Here is a 24171-nt window from a genome sequence, read left to right on the forward strand (position 1 = left end):
CTTTGCAAAAATGATGGAGACTCAACATCAACCTTTGGTTGTGATGGTCTGATCACCAACTTCCCTTGTGAACAAGCTTGGCAAAAGATGTCACTTGATAACATAATGTGTTTAGTTAATAAGGGATGTCCTTTAGAGTTGGTGATGATCCTGCGCATCATGGTGGATCCAGGATGACCCAACCTGTCATGCCAAAGCTTAAAAGCATTTGAGCCAGTGGACTCTTGGTCCATGACACTATGTGCCTCAATTGTCCGTATGGTTGTGTAATACAACCCTGATGAGAGCTCACAAAGCTTCTCCAGTATACGCTTTTGGGTATCACTGGAGGTAATACAAAGATATTCCATGTTTTCCTCTATCTTTGTTTCAACATGGTAGCCATTCAAACGTATATCTTTGAAACTCAACAGATTCCTTCTGGAGTTAGATGAATACAAAGCATCTGGAATGGACAGTATTGTTCCATTTGGTAACATAATTTGGGCTCTTCCTGAACCTTCAATCAGATTTGCAGGACCTGATATGGTTGTTACCTTTGCTTTTGTAAGCATTAATTTTGAGAAATACTTCCGATCTTGAAGGATCGTATGAGTAGTTGCGCTGTCTGCGAGACAAATATCTCTGCTATAGCCTTTGTTTTGAGGGCATCCATAATTTACATCCATGCCACCAAATAAGTAAAATAAGCTGGGATCAAAAAGAAGACAACATTACAACTTTTATTGGATTGAAATTTAAACAACACTTCAGCTAATACAAATAGTACAGCTAATACAAATAGTACATTAAGGGATTTAATCTAATTCGGACTCATAACCTTCATTCCCTCTTTTAGTAACAAAATCAGAAACATCTAGATGCGTCTTGTTTTGCTGACGTGATATTTCTGATGAGCCATCTGTGGCTGGCGGAGCATGATCAATGTAATTTATCTCCACTTTCCTGTTCTTAAGTGAAGCTTGATAGAGATCCGCCAAATGCCTGGGCGTACGACAAGTGCGCACCCAATGTCCCTTTGCTCCACATCTGTGGCAAGGGCTTTCAACATTTCTAGGCACATGACTCATCTGTGCCTTTCCCTTATTACGGGATGCATATTTGCCATTCGTGGATGGACCACTCCTTGGTCCTAAACCCTCTAAACGAGCACCATGATTTTTTCTACTTCCTTGCCAGTGGCCACGCTTGCCCCATCGCCCACGTTTATGGATATTACCACGAGATGAAGTGGCATTCACTTCCTGAGATGCAGCATTTATTTCAGGAAGTGGTGCTGAGCCCGTTGGGCGAGATTGGTGATTCTTTAATAAGAGCTCATTATTCTGCTCAGCTAACAAGAGGCAAGATACAAGTTCCGAGTATCTCTTGAAACCGCTATGTCTGTATTGCTGTTGAAGGAGGACATTTGAAGCATGAAAAGTGCTCAGAGTTTTTTCGAGCATATCCTCCTCAGATATATTTTCCCCACATAGCCTCATTAATGAGGTAATTCTATGCATAGCAGAGTTATACTCGGACACTGACTTGTAATCTTGAAATCTCAAGTGGGTCCATTCGTATCTAGCTCTTGGGAGAGTCATCGTCTTCTGGTGATCGTATCTTTCACCTAGAGCTTTCCACAGAACCAACGGTTCATCAACCACCACATATTCGCTTTTCAGCGCTTCATGGATGTGGCGGCGAAGAAAGATCATGGCCTTCGCATTCTCTTCAGGCGAAGCATCATTCTCATCTACAATTGTTTGTCCGAGGCCATTGGCTCGTAGATGAATTTTGGCATCCAGGACCCATGATAAAAAGTTGTCCCCGGAAAGGTCCAAGGCAGCAAACTCCAGTTTTGCCAAATTTGCCATCTGAAACTTTAGGCTCGAGATCTGGAACATTAAGCCACTTATTAATAGGAATTTCATTATTCAGGTATATTAATTGATGATAAAGTGTCATGAATTTGCTGTCCAAAATTTTAGGTTCGAGATCTGAGATATTAAGCCACTTATTAATAGGAATTTCATTATTCAGGTATATTAATTGATGATAAAAATAAAATCATGAATTAAATTGCTTGCTGTATGGACGTTAATTCCGCACCATACCTTAAATGTGCGGTAAAGTAAGTGTGCTTGTATGGGCACTAATTCTGCTCCATACATTTAAATAAAAGCAAAGGCGTGGACGATAAACCCGCACCACCCTTTAAAATAAATGTAAATGTGCGGTAAAATAAATTCATAAAGTAAAGTGTTAGTATTAGTAACGGTCTCCCACTGATAATATGTTTAGTATTACCAAGGGTCCATTTTTGTTAATGGTTAGTAATTACATAAATTAAAGTGTTAGCATTAGTAACGGTCTCCCACTGATAATATGTTTAGTATTACCAAGGGTCCATTTTTGTTAATGGTTAGTAATTACATAAAGTAAAGTGTTAGCATTAGTAACGGTCTCCCACTGATAATATGTTTAGTATTACCAAGGGTCCATTTTTGTTAATGGTTAGTAATTACATAAAGTAAAGTGTTAGTTGAAAAATTTCAGAAATAAAAGGAGAGACTATCGTGCTGATAACGTGTTATAAAAATAACCTGGGATATGTGCGATAATTCTGAGCTGCAAGTAAAGTAGATGAGACACAGCATTTAACGAGGTTCGGCTATGCCTACGTCCTCGGAGAGCAGCAGCAGTAACTTTTCCACTATGTAAAAGGATAGAGCTACAAGTTTAGTGTTTACAATATATGTGGCTCACTGAATTTTCTCTCTAGGAGAATTTCTCTCTGCTCTCTCTTTCCTCTTTCTTCCTTCTCTTCCTTTCTCCTTTTTTTCTTTCCCTTCTTCTTTCCGTTTCTCTTCTTATTTATAGGCTGAAATAATCACTATTCATCACTATTCATCACTGTTCACCCGTGACAGACAAACTCTATCAAAGCCGCCAAATGAACAGTAATGAACAGTAATGAACAGTATGTGTGGGCTCCATTTCAAGACTTTTATAACATATATATATATATATATATATAACACAGATATGAGATGGTCGGTGTGTAGTCGGCAGAAGAAGAAGAAGAAGAAGAAGAAGAAGAAGACCTTCTGCCTCGCCTGCTGGCCCATGTATTCTAATTTGTAGCCGTTGCGGAACAAAAGGACCCTTTTAATGGCGGTTGCGGGACAAAAGGAAGAAGTGGGGGCCCACCTTGCTATGATTAATACAAAGAATCCCTTAATACAATTGGATTTTAGTCCATTAAGGAGACAGTGATTGATTGGTGGACAAATTGGAGCTCTAATCGGACTGGATATGTTTTTATAGGGACAAAAAGGTAAGAACGACCTCGTTTCGATTGATCTTAGTATTTGGTTGGTAGAAAAGAGATTGTCTTTGGCAATGTCATGTATCAATCATCCACCACCTTCGTGGTTACAAGGAGGCAAGGGGCAGTTTTGTTTCTTAACCTATTCATTCAATTCAATGCCTTTCTGTTTCAGATATTTCAAAATGAATGCTGCTGCTTTATAAGGAAGCCAAACCAAGCGCCAAGTTGTTGCTGGCAAACACAAACATTCATTTTTGGTATGTATACCTTAGCCTTTTCTGTACTTTCCATAAACAAAATTTAAAAATTTAAAAATGAATGAAGAATTTAAAACCTGGGAAGCTATAAGCACTCGCGATGTTTCTGTGCTGCTTCCCATTTTGTCATTGAGTGCACATCAGAAAAAGTTGGATTTGTTTTTATGCCTCTTCCATAAGGGAAAAGCATGAATGGGTTTCATTCCATTTTGTAAACCATAGAATTGTCCATTTCTGTTATCTTCTTAATTCATTGGTCCGGAGAAACAAGTTTCATGTAATTTGTTTTCTTGTTGTTGTTGTTGTTGTTGTTGTAGCAGAAAAAATAAAAACTTGACAGGTTTGATTCTTTCTGCAGTGATTTTTCTCAACTGGGTTTTGTTCTGAGGATCAAGTTTAGGCCTTCTTCTGCACAACCATCAGGTAATGTTTTTTGTGTGGAAATCAGGTTCTTGGATTTGGAAAATTAACTGGAGTTGTATTCACTTTATTCTAGGCACTAGTGTCTATCTCATTGTTCCTGTGGCATATGATTGATTCAATTTTGCCATTTGCTATGTGAATCTTGAAGAAGATAATGGTAATTCTGAATAGCTGATAAATTTGCACTTGTTTTGTTCCTAGAATCCAGTCTGATTTCTCCTCTGTTAACTGAGATGGCCGAGGGTAGTATGCCTGGGATGCCTGAAACTGATATAACTGCCCTAACCGAAGCGCTTTATGCTCAACAACAACTACTGCAAAAGCTTTACTCTGAATTGGATCAGGAAAGAGAAGCATCATCAACTGCAGCTGATGAAGCTCTATCCATGATACTGCGCCTGCAAGGAGAAAAGTCTGCCATGAAGATGGAAGCAAGTCAATATAAGAGATTGGCAGAGGAAAAGATATGTCATGCTGAGGAAGCTCTTGCAATATTTGAAGATCTCATTTATCAGAAAGAAATGGAAATTGCTTCTCTTGAGTTCCAACTTCAGGCTTATAGGTACAAACTTTTAAGCATGGGTTGCAGCACTGAATTAGGTGCCGGTGAAAATGTATATCCAGAGAATTTGTTGTTTCAAAGAAGTGATCTTGGCAATGCGGAAACAGGTGTTAGTGGGACTATAAGGAGAATCAACTCTCTGCCTCCACTTGAACTCAAGGAATTCCTCAACAAAAAAAGCACTACGGATAAAGACAGAGACAGAGACAGAGACAGAGACAGAGACAGAGACAGAGAAAGAGAAAGAGAAAGAGAAAGAGACAGAGAGAGAGAAAGAGACAGACCCATGATCCCTAAGCCAGAATGTGTTAAAAAAAAAGCAGAGAAAAAGGTGGACCAGGAAGTCAATTTCCAGAGCTTAGATGTAGAGAAGAAATCAATAAATTATGCAGGTGGGAACATGAATACAATCTGGGAGCAGATTAAGAAGTTAGATGCACGAGTGAAAGAGATATCAGATTGTAAAGATTTTGGTAGGGAGAAATCTTTACTCTTGAAGGGTCTGTCCAGGACTTGTTCATTACCCTCAGTTCCAAAAGTAAGCGTAAACACATCACGTAACCCAACAAGCGAAGAAATTATTGCCAGTTTGGATAAGCTTAAGCAAAGTGAGATTCTACAGGAAAGGGAGGCAATTGTTAGTCCTTCATGCTCCTCAAGCGTCCATGATGTTTTTGAAGTCCCACAAAGTTATGAGAATGCTAGAGCTTGTGAAGGTGAGAAGAAAGAACTTAGTAAGTTGACTGTGGAAGTCGAGAACAGGCTGGGAAAGCCAGATTTGGTGTTGGATGAGACCAGTGAAATATATGCTAAAGATGAGACAGACAGGGTAAGGAAAATTTTGCATTGCAAGAAGCAAGAGAATAAAATATTTAAACCAAGAGATGGAATAAGTACTACTGACTCTAATTTGAGGGAGAGATTGGCTGGGGTTACTGAATCTCAGCAAGCCAAATTTCAACAGCTGTGGAGGAGAATAGAGCAGCTTGAGGGAGAGAGAAATAGTATAAGGCAAGAAATTAGTCATGCAGGAGAGGAGGAGTTGAAGCTGTTTCAGGAGATACATGAGCATCTTAATTTAATACAGTCTGAAATGCGTAGTTGGAAGCCTAAGAAACCCCCTCCGCAGGATGACGAGCCCTTGCACTCTGTTATGGAGGTATGACCTTCTTGCTTTTTTCCTTAGGGTATTTACTCACTCTCTCACTCTCACTCTCTCTCTCTCTCTCTCTCTCTCTCTCTCTCTGCTGTGGACTGTGATACACATGCACATACACTTTTAGTTGTGAGGGTCTTTGAGCATGGCTTGCTAAGTATAAGCTGGAATGTTGGTTCACCTTGAATGCAAAGTTAAATGCAAAGTTTGATGACTTATTCCCAAATCTCAATTTTATGGAACAGGCAATGCTACACTTTTGGCTTTGACCCAGCAATTCGGTGTCGCTGATGAACTTCATGCATCATCAGTTTTAAAGGTGCTATGCAGAAAGGATTCCGTAAGAATATCTTTGACCTTTTCTTCTCCAGTGGGTGGTGTGAACTAATAAATTAGATTCTTTGATTTGATTTGTATAGCTCCTAATACATTGTAAAATTTTCAATCTGTACATTGAGTCTTACTACAGTACAAACAAATCTTTCTTTCGAATTAGGATTGTACAAGGAATGCTTCCATGTACATTTTATTATTTTGAAATTGAGATGCAGGTTGTTAAGTGATATCAGGAGTTCTTTCTCAACATAGATACCATGTTTTACATTTTCCCTCCATATAAAAAAAGTTACATGACACGTTCAACTTTTGAGCATAACTGCAAGAAAGCTTCTGCATACATTCAACATTAGATCATAACGGAAATCAGTTGAGTGCCCTTGGTGTATCAGAATTTCTGGCAGAAATCTCCCTACCTCCTTTTGTTTTCTATACAATCTTCATGAGATTAAAACCAACTCTGCGATAGGGAGTGTTTCCATGAAAGAGTAATAATGTAATAGTGACCACAATTAGGTCTTAGAAGACAGTGTCTCATTTTGAGCATGCATAACCACTATGTCAGATTTCAAGGCAAGCCATGGCCTGGAGTATTTCCCAGGAAATCTAATGTATGTTTAATTCCAGAAAACTGGAGTGATAAACTTTTAATAGTGGAAAGATATTAACAAAACGCGTGGGAATTTAGTATATTGGGAGAAATTTAATGCAAGAGGTGCTTTCCTATGAGGATCAAGAAGAACTCAGAAAAAGGAGGCTATTCCATAGTCTATTTGTTATCTCATTTCCTCCCAAATGATTAAGTATCTCGACGAACGTTCTAACTTAGAAGTTATGCCTTCAAGATCGTTGGGATTCCTAGCACAGCAAGGATAGGTATAGAAGGGAGACAATCTAAATTGCAGGTATGCCCATACATTCATCTCTTTGCTCACATGGGCTAATGAAAGTGGGTGATATGTTGGAGGAAGATAGTATAGAACAAGCAGAACTGCTCCAAGGAACATCATTTATTTTGCATGTTTTCATCTTGTCACCTTGTTTGATCATAAGAAGGATTTCACCGTGGTGAAAAGAACAATTACTTAAAAGTTAAAAAATAAAAAGTGAGACTTATCTTTACAGGGTCCGTGTTTATATTGCCAAAATAGTTTGTGTCGGGACATTACATAAGTGATAGGACTAATTCTATTTTCAGTATTGTTGACCTTTATTGCAATGCTTTCTTAGGCATGTAGTCATATATAGATCTTTCATTTTAAAACTCCAGATTTCTTCACAACGTTCCAACCATTGATGAAGGGAAGTTGAAGTTGTGAAGGTTGCATATTGGATTTATGGATTTGTAAGGCCCAGTTTGGGATTGGTGTCACTTTTTAAAAAAGTTGCTTATGTTGTGCTTTGAAAATAATTAGCTGTAAAGTAAAGCAGCTCCATGTTTGGTAAACAATATTTTTAAAGTGCTGTTAGTACAAAAAGCAGTGTCAAAACCGTTTGGTAAATTTTAATATAAAATTGTTGTAACTGTGAATAATGACTAAAATAGACATGATGTTAAAAGTGTTATGTACTAATCATATGGTGATGGTGGTAGTGGTAGTGATGGAGTGGAGGTGGTGGTGGTGATGAAGGTGGAGTTGGTTGTTGTGGTAGTGGTGGTGGTGGGGATGGCGGTTGTGGAGGTGGTGGTATGGCAGCATGGTGGTGGTGGAGGTGGGGGAGGTGGTGGGGGAGGATGAGGAGGAGAAGGATGTGGTGGTGGTGGTGGTGGTGGTGGTGGCGGCGGAGGCGGTGGTTGTGAAGGGTGTGAATGTGGTGGTGCAAGTGGTAGAGTTGGATGTGGAAGTGGAGGTGGTGTCATTTTTAAAAATGAATGATAGTATTTTGGGAATTAAAAAAATTCATTAAATGTTCATCTTTACTTCTTTTGAAAGCAGCTTTGAAAAGCAACCTAGAGTCTGCTTTTAAAATCTGATGTCAAAAGGCCATTGCTTTTAAAATAATTGGGATATTTTATTTGTACCAAACACCTTAAACTGCTTAACTTTAAAGTGAAGCAGGTTTTTGGCGGAAAAAAACAATCCCAAACGGGTTTGTAAGTCTTTAACTTGTTCGAATTCTTCGCATGGAACTGAATAACTTGTTACCAAAAAACTAACTTTTTTTCGCAAGCGCTTTCATATCCAAGACGTAAAATAAAGATTCTTCATTTGAGGATTACATCATTTGATTAACTTCCACTGAAAGATTGCTGAGTTCCAAAAGTTTAGATTATGCATTGCATAAAATAAGTATTTTGCAGTGATTCAAGAGTTAATTTATAATGAAGAGACAGGAGTTTCACTTGCATTGCACATAGTATTAGTGGGGTAGTTTTCTATGGAGATCACCTAAAAACAGATGGATGCTTGAAGTAATATTTGCTTGTGGAGGTCACCATCTTGGAGCACCATGTCACATTGGCCTTCCCCTTTCATGCACAAAGAAGAGTTTGGCATGTAATTCTTTACTGCAAGTGGAACGAGCACTGTGTTTTATCATCATTTGCACCTACCCACCCCAAAAGCTTCTTTTCATTTCTTTTATTATCTGACCAGCACATCGTTTATTCATAGTTAAACGAAAGTGCCTGAAGTTCTCACTTTCTGCAACAGTATCTGCAATCAAGTGAAGAGTTCCTGCAGTTCTACAAAAGTTCTGCATTTCTAACATGTACGAATATGATGCAGAAATGCCAAGGAGGAGGAGAGGTACGTGATCCAATTGAAGAGGCTGCAAGTAGTGGATATCGAATCATCAGACTCAGTAAAGTTTTTACATAAAATATTTGAACAGATGAAAGAAAGTATGAAAGCATTAGTAGTAGGGTAGGCCAAAAAGAGAACTAAATGCCTTTTTGGACTGTGGATATCAATCTTATTACATGAATTAGTTCTATTATTGAAATAATGAGCAACAAAGTCTGTGTTTGGATGGTTCTGATATGAAGCAAGCACTAGTTTGTTGACTAGTGAAAGAAACTCTTCTTTATGGTTAGCTTATGTATAACATTTTACTGAATTTTCATGTCAGCTCTTGGACAAAAGGTTACGAGAAGGCAGTGAAATGTAGTCTGAGTTGCATAATGATACGATCGAATAAGTACAAGACATGGTTAAAAGTTAAAACAAGTAAGAAAACAATTTCCAATTGCTTTAACCAAAAATTACAAATAAAAATCAAACAAATGAATTCAATTATCAGACATGAAAGTTCAAATTCAATGAAACCACTTCCATCACCATCCCAGAGTCAGAGTGCATCAACTTTAAGGCCAACTTCTTCAATCAACAGTGATGAAGGATTGGAGATATATTCCTTCACCCGACCCATTTCATGAGCTACATCTTGCATACTTGGTCTCATTGAAGGATTGTACTGTGTGCACATAAGGCCAAGCTCAATCAACTCCAGAACAACATCCCACCATATTTTGTTATATTGCTTAGGCATTGAATCTGGGACACACCTATCTATCGCTTGTTGAACTATAGAATCAACCCTGCTGGGGTAGTGACTTTTTACCCATTCATGCAAGCTTGAACCTTCATGAAGAAGGACGTCGGTTGGTCGCCTTCCTGTAACGATTTCTAACAAAAGGACCCCAAAACTGAATACGTCTCCCTCAATAGAAGCGCATTTTCCCATCCCATACTCTGTATTTGGTCAAGTCATTGAAGGAAAATAGGTACATATTAGAAATGTAAATCACCATTTTAGCGGTAACACTAAAATATGACAGAAAAAAAAAAGTACATACCAGGAGCAATATAGCCAATGGATCCGCATAACAAGCCATCTGCTGAACTGAAGGATGTTGAGTCATTCGTTGGAATATTCTCACCACTACCTTTCACTAATCTTGCAATTCCAAAATCAGTAACCAAAGCCGTCATGTCATCATCTAGTAGAATATTGCTTGGTTTGAGATCACAGTGTACAACTCTAACAGGAGAATGATGGTGTAAATAGGCCACTCCTTCAGCTACATCATTGCAGATGCTCACCAACTGAATCAAGTTCAACCCATGGCTCAATCCATGGCTTGAGTAAAGATGCCTCTCCAGGCTCCCGTTTGACATCAACGGCAGAACAAGAGCCTTAAAATCCGGCCTACTGCAGGCTGTGATGATTCTAATTAAATTTCTGTGCCTAGTCCTCTTCAGGACTTGGCATTCCCTTTTAAAGCTTCCTAAAATCTCTCCATCTGTCTTCAAATCCAATACCTTCACAGCAATTACTGAGTTATCTTGAAGGACACCCTTATAGACATGCCCAAACCGGCCTGCACCAATCAAGCTTGAAGCACTGAAACCACCAGTGGCTTCAATGAGCTGCTCATATGAGATTCTTGGGTACTTGAGTTCTTTCTTCTCTTCTTCTTCATCATCCCGCAAATCCCCATGGTCGAAAATTTCCAAGTGCCTTTGGAGATTTGACCTGTGCATGAGGGGGTACCCGAATATGCAAAAGATGGGAGTGATAAGTAATGACAGGAGAATTGACAGAATAGCCAAATGATGAGCATGTTTTTTCCTGCAGTTTGGCAGGCCTTTTATTGATCCACAGAGACCAACATTTCCGAGGAAAGAATCTATGGTGAGTGAAGAAAAGGCCCCCTTGCTTGACACATTCCCAGAGAAGTTGTTGAAAGAGAAGTTGACTTTCTTCAGAGTTAAAGAATCTTGCAGAGATTCTGGTATTTCTCCAATCAATTGGTTTGAAGATACATCAAGTTTTTGAAGATAAGGCAACTTTCCTATTGAAACCGGAAGAGGTCCTTGTAAGGAATTTACCGAAAGGTTGAGGTACTCAATGGCAATGCAGCTCCCAAGTTGTGATGGGATTGTACCAGAAAGATTATTGGAAGATAGGTCAACTGCTAGCACCATGTCCATTTTGCTCAACTCCATTGGTAATGGTCCATGTAAGTGATTACTAGACAGGTTCAAATATAGTTTCAAGCTCCTCAGTCCTGCAACTTCACTAGGAATTACCCCTGAAATCTGATTGTGAGAAAGGTCTAGAATCTCTAAATTGATGCACTTTCCCAGACTTGGTGGTATGGTTCCTGAGAGTTGGTTCTCATAGAGCAAGAGCCTTCTTAACTGGGAAAGGTTTGCGAAACTATCTGGAATTGAACCAGAAAGCTTGTTTTTCGATAAATCTAGAAGGCCTAAATGGGGAATGTCACCAAGAGCGGGTGGAATCTCACCAGAGATTGAATTGTTGGACAAATACACCCTTTCTAGCTTTGTCATTTGGCACAGTTTGGGTGGGATGGTTCCATTCAAAAGGTTACTAGACAAGTTTAGCAGGGTGAGATTGACAAGGTTTGAAATTTGAGGAGGAATTGAACCATAAAGAAGATTAGCATCTAAATGAATTTGTACAAGATTGGTAGAAAGATTACCAATAATAGGAGGTATCTCTCCCCCAAGATTATTTCCAGCTAATTCAAGCTCTTGAAAGTTAGAGGCATTAACTAAAGAAGTTAAAAAAGGTTCAAGGTTAGTGTTACCATTATGGCTCACAAAGCCATTGTAGGACAAGTAGAGGTACTGTAATTGTGGCATTTTCTGTATAATCTCCAACGGCAACTCCCCACTTAGCATGTTAGACTCCAAATCAAGCCATTCCAGTCTTGAGGAATTTGCAAGGGCTGCAGGAACCTGACCTACAAGATGATTGGACCACAGTAGAAGAAACCTCAACTGTTTAAGCTTACAGCCATCTGCTAAAGGGATTTTTCCGCTTAAAGAATTGTTAGAGAGGTCAATGTACTGCAAAGAAGAAGAAGAATGATTGCAGAAAAGTGTCACTGGAATTTCACCCTCGAGCCGGTTGCTTCCCAAATCAATGTATACTAATTTGTGAAGAAAACCAAGTTCAGCAGCAATGTTTCCTTCTAGAAGATTGGAAGATAAGCTGAGCTGTCTAAGGTTAAACAGAGAGCCTAATTCTCCTGGAATGTGACCTTCAAAAAAGTTTCTTGACAAGTCAAGAATGGACAAGGAAGAAAGATTAGCAAGAGCCGGAGAAATGGGGCCCCTGAGAGACCTTCCACTAAGATCAAGCTCTACAACTTGGTCTCTACCCTTGTTGCACCTGATGCCTGACCAATTACAAACATGAACACCCAAAGAATTCCAGTCCTCTAAAGCATGCTGGGGGTCCGAAACAATCGCTGTCTTGAAAGAAAGCAACGATGCCTTATCTCTCATTGTTTGAGCATTTTCTTGGCCCAAAACCACAGCCGAGAAAATGATCAAACAGAGCAAATTAAACAAGGAAACCCTTTGAACACCAATCATGATCATATCAATCTTCTCCGAGCTAAATTTTTTGAAGAAATTGATGAAAACAAAGTGATCAGAAAAGAAAAAATATATATAAAAGAGTAGTTCTGGATGGCACAGGAGAAATGCATGCACCAGCTGCATGAGCTTGAGATTAAGATAATGAAAGCTTGGAGATGTCCAATGCCAATAAGTAAGCAAAGCAATGCTTGGAAAATTTTGAAAATCTTGTGCCTAACTGCCGTTTGATGGAGTGGATGTACGTTTGGCGCCTGTGATCTTTGACTTTAAATCCCACCAATAGCGTTCATACAATTGTGTGCGTGTAACATGCCAAGTAAGCAACGTTAATGCAGTACATGTCAGCACCGGCAGGCCTAACCATTTTATTTTATACTCAGCTTTTTGTTCATGAATTTATCTAATCATATTAGTATTATGTTGTTGGTTTAGAGATGTGAGCGCAGAGATTAGTGGATGGTGTGCTGTGGGGAAGATATAATATTGGTTAATAAGCACGCTTGAGGAAGCTGATGTGGTAAGTGGGTGTTTGGGTTTCGGTATATTTGTCGGCCCAGCGCCTCAGCTCATGCATACACACGCTGTTCATCAATTGGTATTGTAGCACTAATTTAAGAAGAGTAATTAAGAAATGTACAGCAGCACAATAACATGCAACCGACATAAACAAATAAAAAGTTTTGATTATAAATTCTAACGTGTTGTATGAGAAATAAATGAAATGTTTACTTATTAGTTGGCCAGAATTAAGGTACATTCTTTTAAGCATTTGTAGCTGAAGTTTTAGACAAGCTTGTAAACTCAAGTATCTCGAGATTGGACTGGATTGAAGTTAAAACTTGTAAGAATATTAAATTGGGGTATGATGTAATAAGTTCGATTTTAAATATTTATAAATTCATCAAACAGCTGTCAAAATACTTACCTAATTTAATTGAAATAGTCTGAGAGCCACCAAATATGCCCAAAGTTCTATACTTAGCTGATCGGAGAGCAGCATCAATGATCATCAAATTTGTGCACACAAGTTCGGAAAATGGAGTTAGGTCTGGTTTTGGACAAAGCCAGATTTGATTAAGACATCAATTACTGAATAATCTTGTAGGAGCCGGTAGTTATCAGAAGATCATACGTCACATGCCAAGGCTAATCATTAAATTGTGGAAAAAACTTGAACTGATTTTGCTTTAAAGAAAAAGTAACAAAAGTTTGAACAGCTTCATATTCGTCTCGTCACAGACCTCGCAATCATCCCCTCCCTTTTTCACCAAACGAATAAGGAACTAGAGGAGGAGGCGTCGGCCACGGTGGAGATGAGAACCAAACATCAGATCGGCGGTAGAGGGATATTTCGTTATTGTCAACGCATAATCAGATCCAGTCATCAAACTAACATGTTGCCTTTGTTACACGTGGCAGCATCTCATAGCAACGGCCTTGAGACCAACTCATATATGAGTGGGTCCTTAATCGACCTCGACGCCAACAAGGAGGCTAGAATGAGGGTCTTAATCGTCATCCAATCTAGTGCGGAGTTGTTGGATTAAAATTTCTCATTGTAACTACTCAACATAGTCCCTCGTTATAGAAACTCGCCATAAATAGCTAGAAATAGATAATGTCACATCTACCCCAGCTAGCAAACGACGAAATCAGAAAGGACAATTTAGGTTTTTCAGATTTTATTTTGTTCAATCAAAATGGGCTCAGTTTCACGAGAGTTTGCAAGTTTGCCCTTTCTCACTTCTAACGTGTTAAGTATGGGCCTTACTTCTGTGTTGCAAATAGAAGTGGGCTTTTCTAAATGTAGGGGAGGCCTCTTTGTTTGTTTGTTTTTTTATTTAAATTTTTCTCCCCAAAAGAAAAAAAAAATTATTAACGTACATGGGAAAATATCCTCAAAATGGACAACCAAAAAGGTTTAAGCGAGGTTTCATCTCTTCTTCATTGAGCTGTGCCTCTCTCTGAAATGGCTTCCACAGCCTCATTCTCTCCGAGCCCTCAAGCTCAAACATACACATGCAGTTCCAGATGGAGTAAAGCTCCGAAGCTTAACCACAAGTTTCTCTTCAGCTCAACCTCCAACAGTCTCTTCTTCAAGCCCTCACACTCTTCCTCCACTCATTTCCCGCTAAACCTTAAACCCCCTCCAGAACCTGTTCATATCCCCCCGTTGAGAGACTCAATACAAGACAATATCGTCGAAAATTCGATGAATTTTCAGATACCCATGAGCGAATTTCATCTAATTACACCTCAGGAATCGGCCCCGAGGATTTTTATCCAAGACCCGCCATGGATTGCCTCACTCTTTTTGAAGGGTATTTACAAAAGAGCCAACCAAGAATTGAAATTGGAGTCTAAGGAAATTGAGAGGAGGAACTATAATGTACTTAGGAGGAGGCAGATAAAGGCCGAGACCGAGGCTTGGGAGAGAATGGTGGACGAATATAAGGATTTGGAAAAAGTAATGCGTGAGAAGAAGTTAGCTCCGAATTTGCCTTATGTAAAGGCCTTGTTTTTGGGTTGGTTTGAGCCGTTGAGGGAGGCGATAGCGAGGGAACAGAAGACGCAGCAAACGAAAAAACACAAGGCAGCGTTTGCGCCCCACATTGATTTGTTGCCGGCTGACAAGATGGCGCTTATTGTTATGCATAAGATGATGGGGTTGGTTATGGTGGGGAATCAAGATGGGTGTGTTCAAGTTGTTCAAGCTGCTGTTCATATTGGCATGGCCATAGAGCAGGAGGTGAGTTCTAAAGTCCTAATTTCATTTGTGTGTTTGGAGTTTTAGATAATTGTTTGCATATTGGTTTTGAAATGGACCTTTCATAGTTACTAAGTCAATGCGACATGATGTGCATTATAAAAGCTACGGTTTAAGGAGATTTCATCCCTGAAGTGATGCCTTGATGATGGGGATTGTGTGTTAATTGGGAACTTCTAATTGGTATATGTATGTACTAGTTTCTAGTTTTAATCATTCTGGTTAGCTCATTTATTTTTATTTCGTTCTAAAGAGAATCATTTCGCTTTAGTTGGTGTATATATCATACTATCATACTAGTACTACTATAATATGAATTGTTATTTAGGAACTTTGATTTATTTATTTTTTTTAAAAGAGGAAAACTTTGCAGATTTGGGAGGATCATGATACTAAAGGCTTAATTTAGAAAGCAGTCCTTCATGGTAAATTTTGGAGTGAAGATTCAGGATCAAGCTTTTTTGTGCTGTAACACTTGCTTGAAATGATAATCCCAATGACCCCTTTACCACTTGAGTAGAGTGCATTAGACATGGTCTGACCAAAGCTTATCCATTAGCAACCTTGTTGATTGGACATTCTTATACTTATTTTTATTCATATTTTGTAATTTCCGTGCAATTCAAGCTTAACGTCAACATTTCCCTGTTTATACTCCATTTCACCAGTATCACTTAATTGAAAATGAGAAATTATATATTGTTACCTCTCGATATTTCAGGTCAGGATCCATAGTTTCTTGGAGAAAACCAAAAATCTCCAGAAAAAGAAGACTGGTGTTGCTGATGAAGATGGTCTGAGCAAGGAGAAGGAGATACTCCGGAAACGTGTTAATGGTTTAATTAGAAGGAAAAGGCTGAATGAGGTGCAAAAGCTATTGATAAAGGAAGAAATGAAGCCCTGGGGTCGTGATAAACAGGCTAAGGTTTGTTGCTTTGAGTATTTTGTATTCTTTCACTATGGCAGAGTGTTTTTTTTTTCTTTTCTGTTTTAGATTGTATTGTATATAAAGGGTTTAATTTTTTTTTTTCTTCTTCTCATGTCATGTTATTTTGCAGCTGGGAAGTCGTCTGATAGAATTATTAACCGAAACAGCTTATGTACAACCTCCACTTAGCCAGTTGGCAGATAGTCCACCTGATGTTAGACCTGCATTTAGGCACAGATTTAAAGCCGTGGCAAAAAGTCCAGGGTAAGACTTTTAAACCTTTTATAGCCCCAAATTTCCTTCAGAAATTCACTGTTGGGAAAATAGATCACAGTTTAATTGGCTTTTCTTGGGCAGGAGTTGTTTACTTTAGTTAGATATGTCAGGTTAGTTTATTCAATTATCCTGGTGTATCTTGATCTACCTAATTGAAATATTTTGATTATAGAATATTTGTAGTGGTATGCAACCCTATATTTCATAGGTTTTTAAGGGATAGGAAATCATGTGCTTTGACTCTAGTATTTTTCCTTTGTGATAATATAATTTCTTTTGATCCTTATAGGCAGAAAATTGTGAAGAACTATGGAGTTATAGAATGTGATCCCCTGGTTCTTACTGGCCTTGATAAAACTGTAAGTTGAGATATCTCTTTCCTGTTTGAGTTTACCTGTTCAATACACTTGAAATTAGTTTGCATTGTGAATACAAATTCAAATCTGCTGTCAAGTTTCTGGGTTATGATATAAAAAGGAATGCATATCAATTCAAAGCTCACCTATTTGTTCCCCGTGATTAGACCTCATTATGCGTAATTTTAATGGCCACATATTCTTGCTTTGCATTGTTCTCTGTGAACATCATGTCAAATATGAAGAGACTTCAATTGTGGAGTCCTACCAGAAAGGAGTTTCTAGGGGTGAGGGGTGAAGGTTTTTTGTGGAATAATTCATTGTTCACTTTGTTTGTTTTTGCACTGCTTTCTTGTGTGGTTGTGATTGCTACTATCATTGGGTTACTGCTAAATTTACCAGGCCTTATAACTTATTGTATATGCCGAGTATGTTTTGTATGTTGTACATGTCTTTACTCTGATTGTGCTACTTAACGGTTATTTTATGTTCTTGTATCTTTACAGGCTAAACATATGTTGATTCCTTATGTGCCAATGTTGGTGCCTCCCAAAAGATGGAAAGGGTATGAGATACAATATGTGATATTTATTTAGCATTTTCTGCATTCCATTTTTTTTTTAAATACATGAAAGAAAAGTTGACAAATAAATGAGATCGTATTGAAGTTGGTGACTGACTAATAAATGTTGAATAAATTAGAAGCCTGCACTCAGTTTCCCATTTGTTATACTGTGCTACTTAATTTTGAAAGATCTTTTTTAAAATCTTTCCAGGTATGACAAGGGTGGGCATTTGTTCTTACCTTCTTATGTCATGCGTACTCATGGATCTAGGAAGCAGGTAGATGCAATGAGGAACATTTCTAGAAACCAGATGCAGAAAGTATTTGAGGTACATTAATTAGAGTTCCATTTATTGTTCCATTTCATATTTTCCTTGTGAATAGATCAAGGCCAGAGCTTTCCACATGGTGAGAGCACCGTTGTTGCTTCCCCTTCCCTTTCTGATAGAATAATCACTATGATTTTTCAGGATACAGTTATGAACAACAACAAAAACTATTAATCAAAAGTAGTTACAATTTGACTAGTATTTGTTCACTGCTGCATTAGAAACTATCATATTTTATTATAGATAGAGACTGTGATGGGATTTTAGATGATGAACTGAACTTTTTCTTATGCATAGAGGCATACTTTGGTTCTAATTTCTAGTTCTTCAGCATATATTTTGTTCCCTGTATCATGAAAATGATATCCGCTTTTGATATGGCATGTGTGCAGGCCCTTGATATGCTTGGAAGCACCAAATGGAGGGTGAATAAGAAAGTACTTAGTGTGGTGGAGAGCATCTGGGCTAGAGGTGGCAACATTGCAGGCCTGGTTAATCGTGAAGACGTGAGGACATAATGATCTCTCACATTTAATAAAAAATTGTTTGTGTCCTACCTTTTTCTTACTTTCTCCAGAGATAGCTCTTAAGAGTAACTAAATTGAATGATCTCTACAACATTCTCCCAAGTAACATATTACTCTTGAAATACCTGCCTCACGTTACAATGATGAAAATGGAAAAGAAAAAAAAAAAAAAAAAAAAAAAACCTAGATTATGGATAATTTAGTCAATTTCCTTTGTGGTGGGTTTTCTTTTACGGCTAACTATTTTAGGTTGTTAACATTATTATGTTCACCTTTTGCTTGTAAAAATCATGTGGCCTGAATATTCTCATGGGCTTGTAGGTTCCTGTACCGGATAAATCACCATCTGAGGATTTAAAAGAAATTCAGGAATGGAAATGGAGTGTCAGAAAAGCAAAGAAGATTAACCAAGAGAGGCATTCTCAACGATGTGACACTGAACTTAAGCTCTCTGTAAGGTCTCCTTCTGATTATATAATATTTATTTCGTAATGTTGCAATTTTTTAGTACCCTGTTAATTTGCAGTGCTGTTTGATCCAGTCATTGAACTAGTCAAGAGTAATGTTCTTGTGACCCTTGCCTAATATTTGTGCACTAGTGAACAAAAGATATATAGGTTCAATTAGATATTAGTGAACCACCAGGTCGTACATATGTTTAATAACTTTGACGGGTCTTTTGGTTTCTGAAACTATAACCACAGTAATGACATTTGACAATATATCACCTCCGGACGATCTCTGGAACATATATATGTTCACCACCTTTAGATTTCACTATGTGAGAAATAATATCGAGTGAACTGATTTTAATATAGGTTGCTCGCAAAATGAAAGATGAGGAAGGCTTTTATTATCCCCACAATCTTGATTTCCGAGGCCGAGCATACCCAATGCATCCACATTTGAATCATTTGAGTTCTGATCTCTGTCGAGGAGTCCTTGAATTTGCTGAAGGACGACCATTAGGGAAGTCTGGATTACGTTGGCTGAAGATTCATTTAGCAAACCTGTATGCTGGCGGTGTTGAAAAGCTTTCATATGAGGGGCGACTAGCATTTGTGGATAATCACATTGATGATATATTTGATTCAGCAACAAACCCGGTTAATGGAAACCGTTGGTGGTTAACAGCTGAAGATCCTTTACAGTGCCTAGCTGCTTGTATCAATCTCTCAGAAGCCTTAAATAGCCCATCACCACATACTGTCATTTCTCATTTGCCCATCCATCAGGTAAATTACTTATTCAAGCTTGTTAGGATTGTTCTTTTATTTAATATTCAAACCCATATATATATGATGCATGATGATGATCTGTTACTCATTTTTATATTGTTCTCCTTTCATTGGCTGTCTTTAAATTTCCATGAGCATAATTCCTAACTCTTGCCTTGTCCATGTTTATCTTACTAATGAGCTTAATCTTTTTAGGATGGTTCATGCAATGGCTTACAGCACTATGCAGCCTTGGGAAGAGATAGCGTACGTGGGTTTGTGCATGTTAATGTCATTGCACTTTAAATTTGATTTTTTTTTCAATGTTTCTGGAATAGTAGTTCAAGAACTTATCATGTTGTTATAGTTGTATTAGAAAATTTTATAATCTCTGCCAATATTAGTGCTTTGGTTGGCAGTAGACAGTGGGGAAATTTTTATTTTGGTTACCCTCAACATTAACTGTTTGAGGGAAAATATTATTTCTGTTCAAGAACTCTCTGTTATATGTTTTGCTTATTATAGCACTTTCGATCTATAGGGCTTGTTACGTGCTGACGTTCTTAAATTTTCCTAACACTCTTTTTGTTCCCGTAGTAAAAAAATTCAACGTGTTTTGTTATATTTCAAAGTTCCCCTTATTTCTTATTATGATGTAAATGTCTTGCTCTGCTGATTGATTTGAATTGCTTCTCAGTTGGAAGCAGCTGCAGTCAACTTAGTTGATGGAGATAAACCTGCTGATGTTTACTCAGAAATTGCTGCGAGGTATATTAAAAAGAAAAATTCTGTCATCTTCTATCATGGGATTGAAACTGATGAAATATTTAATCTGATGACTCATTTTAATGTTGTTCTGTCATATGAACTGTATTTGATTGCATTTTACTCCTTTGTTTACATTAACTTGTTTTCATTGGTAAGAATTCAATTACTAAGATTTGAAAGCATGTACAAATATCTTTCAGATAGAGTGCATAACAGAATACAAAAATAACATTGAATCAAGCAATGATTGTACACAGAAATGTTAATTCAGAAAAAGGGAAAAGGAGAAACATGTTTTGAAGATTTTCAATACATACAATTCATTCATTATTATACATACAATTTATAATCCATGGGTCCAATTTCCAAAGCAACAACTTCATGTAAAAGTACTGAAATAAGAACATTTCAGTACTTTTCATTTCAGTACTTTTACATGAAGTAAATAGTTTTAACAAAAGACCATTTCTTACAAGCCAAGGTATAAAAAAGGTGAGAAAGATTCACCTGGTACTAAACTCTTGCATGCATGTGCCTCACTAGTTCTGCACACGATGTATGAACTGCACATTGATTTTATAATTTCTTTTTTAGAGGTGCACATAGTGCACTCCATCCATGTAACTGCTTCATTCCTGATCGGTTTATTAGTCTTTTCTTCTGCAAGCTCCTCTTACTCAGGCTTATCTTCTCTATGTATATGTTGTCAGGGTACATGAGATTATGAAAAGAGACAGCAATAAAGACCCAACTACGAGTCCAAATGCTTTATTAGCCAGAATCTTAGTCAATCAGGTTGATCTTCCTGGATTCTTCTCGAGTTCAGAGTTCCAATTTACTATAAAATGGACTTTTACTTGTCAACTGTGGATACTTAAACTTCATGTACAAGTATGTATGCATTCATACATGTACATACAGACACACATGCATACAAACATACACATAGACAACAAAAATTAAATATGGGTAATATTTGTAGATAAATAAGTCCATATTGCATATGTATATCTGACAAGGTATGGTTTTGGAATCTTTCAGATTGATAGGAAATTGGTGAAGCAGACTGTAATGACTTCAGTATATGGTGTTACTTATGTTGGGGCACGTGAACAAATAAAAAGAAGATTAGAAGAGAAGGGTCTTATTACCGATGACAGACTACTGTTCACTGCAGCTTGCTATGCTGCTAAAGTAAGGGAACAACCTCCTAAGCGTTCCAGCCACCAAATTTCATCCTTATATATGTGAATCAAGAATTAACTGCAGAAATTTCTTGGTTTTATCATTTGGATTATTAGCTAAAATTAAAAAACGTCCTGCAACATTTGTTATTAAATCTAGATTATCTTTACTAAATTTCATCTTTGCAACAGGTTACTCTGGCTGCCCTCGGAGAGATATTCCAAGCTGCCCGTGGCATAATGAGCTGGCTTGGTGATTGTGCTAAGGTATGCAATTTTTTGGTCATGTTTCAGACACTAAATGATAGGCTGGACTGCCTGGTAGATCTGAGAGTTAAGTTGCGTTATGAAACTTTTGCAGGTAATTGCTTCAGAAAATCAACCTGTGCGCTGGACTACTCCTCTAGGTCTTCCTGTTGTGCAACCCTATTGTAAAAGTGAAAGGCATCTTGTAAGTTTGACAGCTTAGTTAAAAATTAATTTTCATTGACACGCAAACCCGCATTTGGCTGAATTCCCTCTTAGATGAAATTGTTTAGTACACGATATCTGGATAGGTTGCATCTGGTCTTTGTCTTCTTGTCTCTAATGGGATCATGTACCTCTTTTTTATTAACTATTCTTCCCCTGGAGTTGCAGATAAGAACATCTCTTCAGGTTTTAGCCTTGCAACGGGAGAGTAACTCAGTAAGCTTACAAATCTTCTCTTGCCTTATCTTTTATGAATTGCTATAGATTTGATATATTCTCCAACTCCAGGTAGATATTAGAAAACAGAGAACTGCATTTCCTCCAAATTTTGTACACTCACTTGACGGTTCACACATGATGATGACAGCTCTTGCCTGCAGGGACGCTGGCCTACGTTTTGCAGGTTTGTCTCAGTAGTGTAGTCTGTAACTCTGCATTAGACTGGGCTTGAAATATACTGTTAGTCATTGATGTAAAATACATGCTCAAAACCAAAGTCTCAGTGTAATGGTTTTCAAATATGAGGATAAGACACTGACCCAAAATAAAATAAAATGGAAGAAGATAATTTTTCCTAAACCATTGAACTTTTGTCAGAAGATATTGGAACTTACATCCTGCTGAAGTGATCTGTACTTAGAGGATTAGAGGGCATAGATTCATCAAAATAAAGTCTCTTTTTTATATTGGTTTAAGTTCTCACTTACATATTGAAGTATGTTTGAAGTCTCACATATGTGTTAAAATGTGCTTGCAGGGGTGCATGATTCCTTCTGGACTCATCCGTGTGATGTGGACCAAATGAACGAGATACTTCGGGAAAAATTTGTGGAGCTTTATAGCATGCCAATACTTGAAAGTGTAAGTGAACTACGTCCTGTTTCTCTTCATAAAATTAGGTCTCATAAATTCAGATCTTTCTCTGGCTTGTTTAAAAGCAACTTGAGTGGAATGACTTGTATTTGACACAATGATTTCTCGAGGCTACTTAAGTTTGTTTTGATGTCTCCTCACAAGGTTTCAAGATGAAGTTTAAGAAGTTACGAATGCGTCTTCATTGTAGAAAACTTGTGCATTGAAAGACTCCTTTCAGCTTCTCCCTAATTTTTACTTTATGATATAATGAAATGGTCAAACTGCTTCTAATTGTTTGAGAACTTGCATTTAGAAAGTTGCTTTACACACATTTTATATGTAGACCTGAATTAAACTGTTTGTTTATTTCCATTGATTTCCTGAAAACTCTGCCTCTTCCCAGTTGCTTGAAAGTTTCCAAGCATCATATCCAGCATTGACTTTTCCTCCACTCCCAGAAAGAGGCGACTTTGACTTGCTACAGGTTCTAGAATCTCCATACTTTTTCAACTGAATTTCCAGTCATGAGCAGCGATGATAACAGTATGTGGAAAGCATTGTCACTTGTATCATATGCACCCCCAAATTGACCAAGAAGCTTTGTTAAGAGTACATTTGGATACCCCCAAATTGACCAAGAAGCTTTGTTAAAAGTTCATTTGGATAGGGGCAGCAAGTTGAGCTGGGAAACAGAAGCCTAAGGTTCCTTTTTTGAAAAGTGAAAGAACAAATTCTGATTCCCATGATCAGCAAGTCTGATTCTGATGGGGTGGTGATCATCGTAAATGTTAATGATCTGGCTCTATTTTAGAAGTGACCCATGTACAGTAAAGGAGACGCTTCTACTGAAATTCAAAGCTGTTTAGAAGTTCTTTAATGTGGAACAATTTTTTCGGAGGCAAGAGAGGCAGACACAAGGCGGCAAGTGCGTCCTGGCTGTTGGAGCTAATTTTGTGGAGTTCATCTTAATGGTGCAAAAATCATGTATTGTTTCCTTTCTATGTATTCCGATGCATTACATATGCTGTATCTATAGAAGGGGGAAAAGCTCACTCTCTAAATACATGTAAAATTGTGAGTGAAAAGTTCTTGCAAATTTTTGGGCAAGAACTGTAAAGAAATGAAGGAACTTCATTGATGGTTCTATCAAAATGTTGTGAATCACTTTAAATCTACTCATTCATTCGGAACATCTTGGGCTAGTATATGAGCATGGGCACCCTTTCCTTCCAAGCTTCTTTTGCCATAGTATAGCCGCGCGGCTATACTGGGTTCGTTTATATTAAATAAATTGCACAGCCGCGCGGCTATCATTGGATCCTTTTTTAAAAAAATAAATCGTATAGCCGGTAGGCTATACCTGTTTCGTTTTAAAAAATAAATCGTATAGCCGCACGGCTATACTTTGGTCCTCTTAAAAAAAATAGTATAGCCGCCCGGCTATACTATTTTTAAAAAAAAAATTAGTAGTATAGCACTGGTTTCCCTTTTAAAATAAATAAATAGTATCGCCGCACGGCTA

At 37.8% G+C, this 24171-nt stretch overlaps 3 protein-coding genes across 6 annotated transcripts; 2 read left to right on the forward strand and 1 right to left on the reverse strand.

Annotated features, from left to right (window-relative positions):
• Positions 2889-6273, forward strand: LOC18769702 (coiled-coil domain-containing protein 96). Of its 4 annotated transcripts, none has more exons than XM_020568562.1 (5): positions 2889-3319; positions 3486-3570; positions 3911-3993; positions 4195-5714; positions 5957-6273. In XM_020568562.1, exons 2-5 carry the CDS (start codon positions 3500-3502, stop codon positions 5978-5980), a joined length of 1698 nt encoding a protein of 565 aa, XP_020424151.1. In that variant the 5' UTR covers positions 2889-3319; positions 3486-3499; the 3' UTR covers positions 5981-6273. The 4 variants fall into 4 exon arrangements, with proteins under 4 accessions (XP_020424151.1, XP_020424153.1, XP_020424152.1 ...); XM_020568564.1 differs by having other exon boundaries at positions 3929-3993; XM_020568563.1 differs by lacking the exon at positions 2889-3319 and having other exon boundaries at positions 3350-3570.
• On the reverse strand, positions 9149-12400 carry LOC18769994 (putative leucine-rich repeat receptor-like serine/threonine-protein kinase At2g24130). The gene is made up of 2 exons (XM_007204724.2): positions 9847-12400; positions 9149-9742 (listed from the first exon to the last, which is right to left on the reverse strand). Exons 1-2 carry the CDS (start codon positions 12398-12400, stop codon positions 9339-9341), a joined length of 2958 nt encoding a protein of 985 aa, XP_007204786.1. The 3' UTR covers positions 9149-9338.
• On the forward strand, positions 14269-23813 carry LOC18771786 (DNA-directed RNA polymerase 3, chloroplastic). The gene is made up of 19 exons (XM_007203163.2): positions 14269-15155; positions 15895-16098; positions 16232-16365; positions 16667-16736; positions 17240-17298; positions 17510-17627; positions 18020-18133; positions 18476-18607; positions 18973-19389; positions 19588-19638; positions 20069-20139; positions 20850-20934; positions 21181-21333; positions 21516-21590; positions 21685-21774; positions 21963-22010; positions 22083-22197; positions 22552-22655; positions 23053-23813. Exons 1-19 carry the CDS (start codon positions 14376-14378, stop codon positions 23161-23163), a joined length of 2931 nt encoding a protein of 976 aa, XP_007203225.1. The 5' UTR covers positions 14269-14375; the 3' UTR covers positions 23164-23813.

Source organism: Prunus persica, chromosome G7 (genome assembly GCF_000346465.2).
Source record: "Prunus persica cultivar Lovell chromosome G7, Prunus_persica_NCBIv2, whole genome shotgun sequence".
Taxonomy (NCBI): Eukaryota; Viridiplantae; Streptophyta; class Magnoliopsida; order Rosales; family Rosaceae; genus Prunus; species Prunus persica.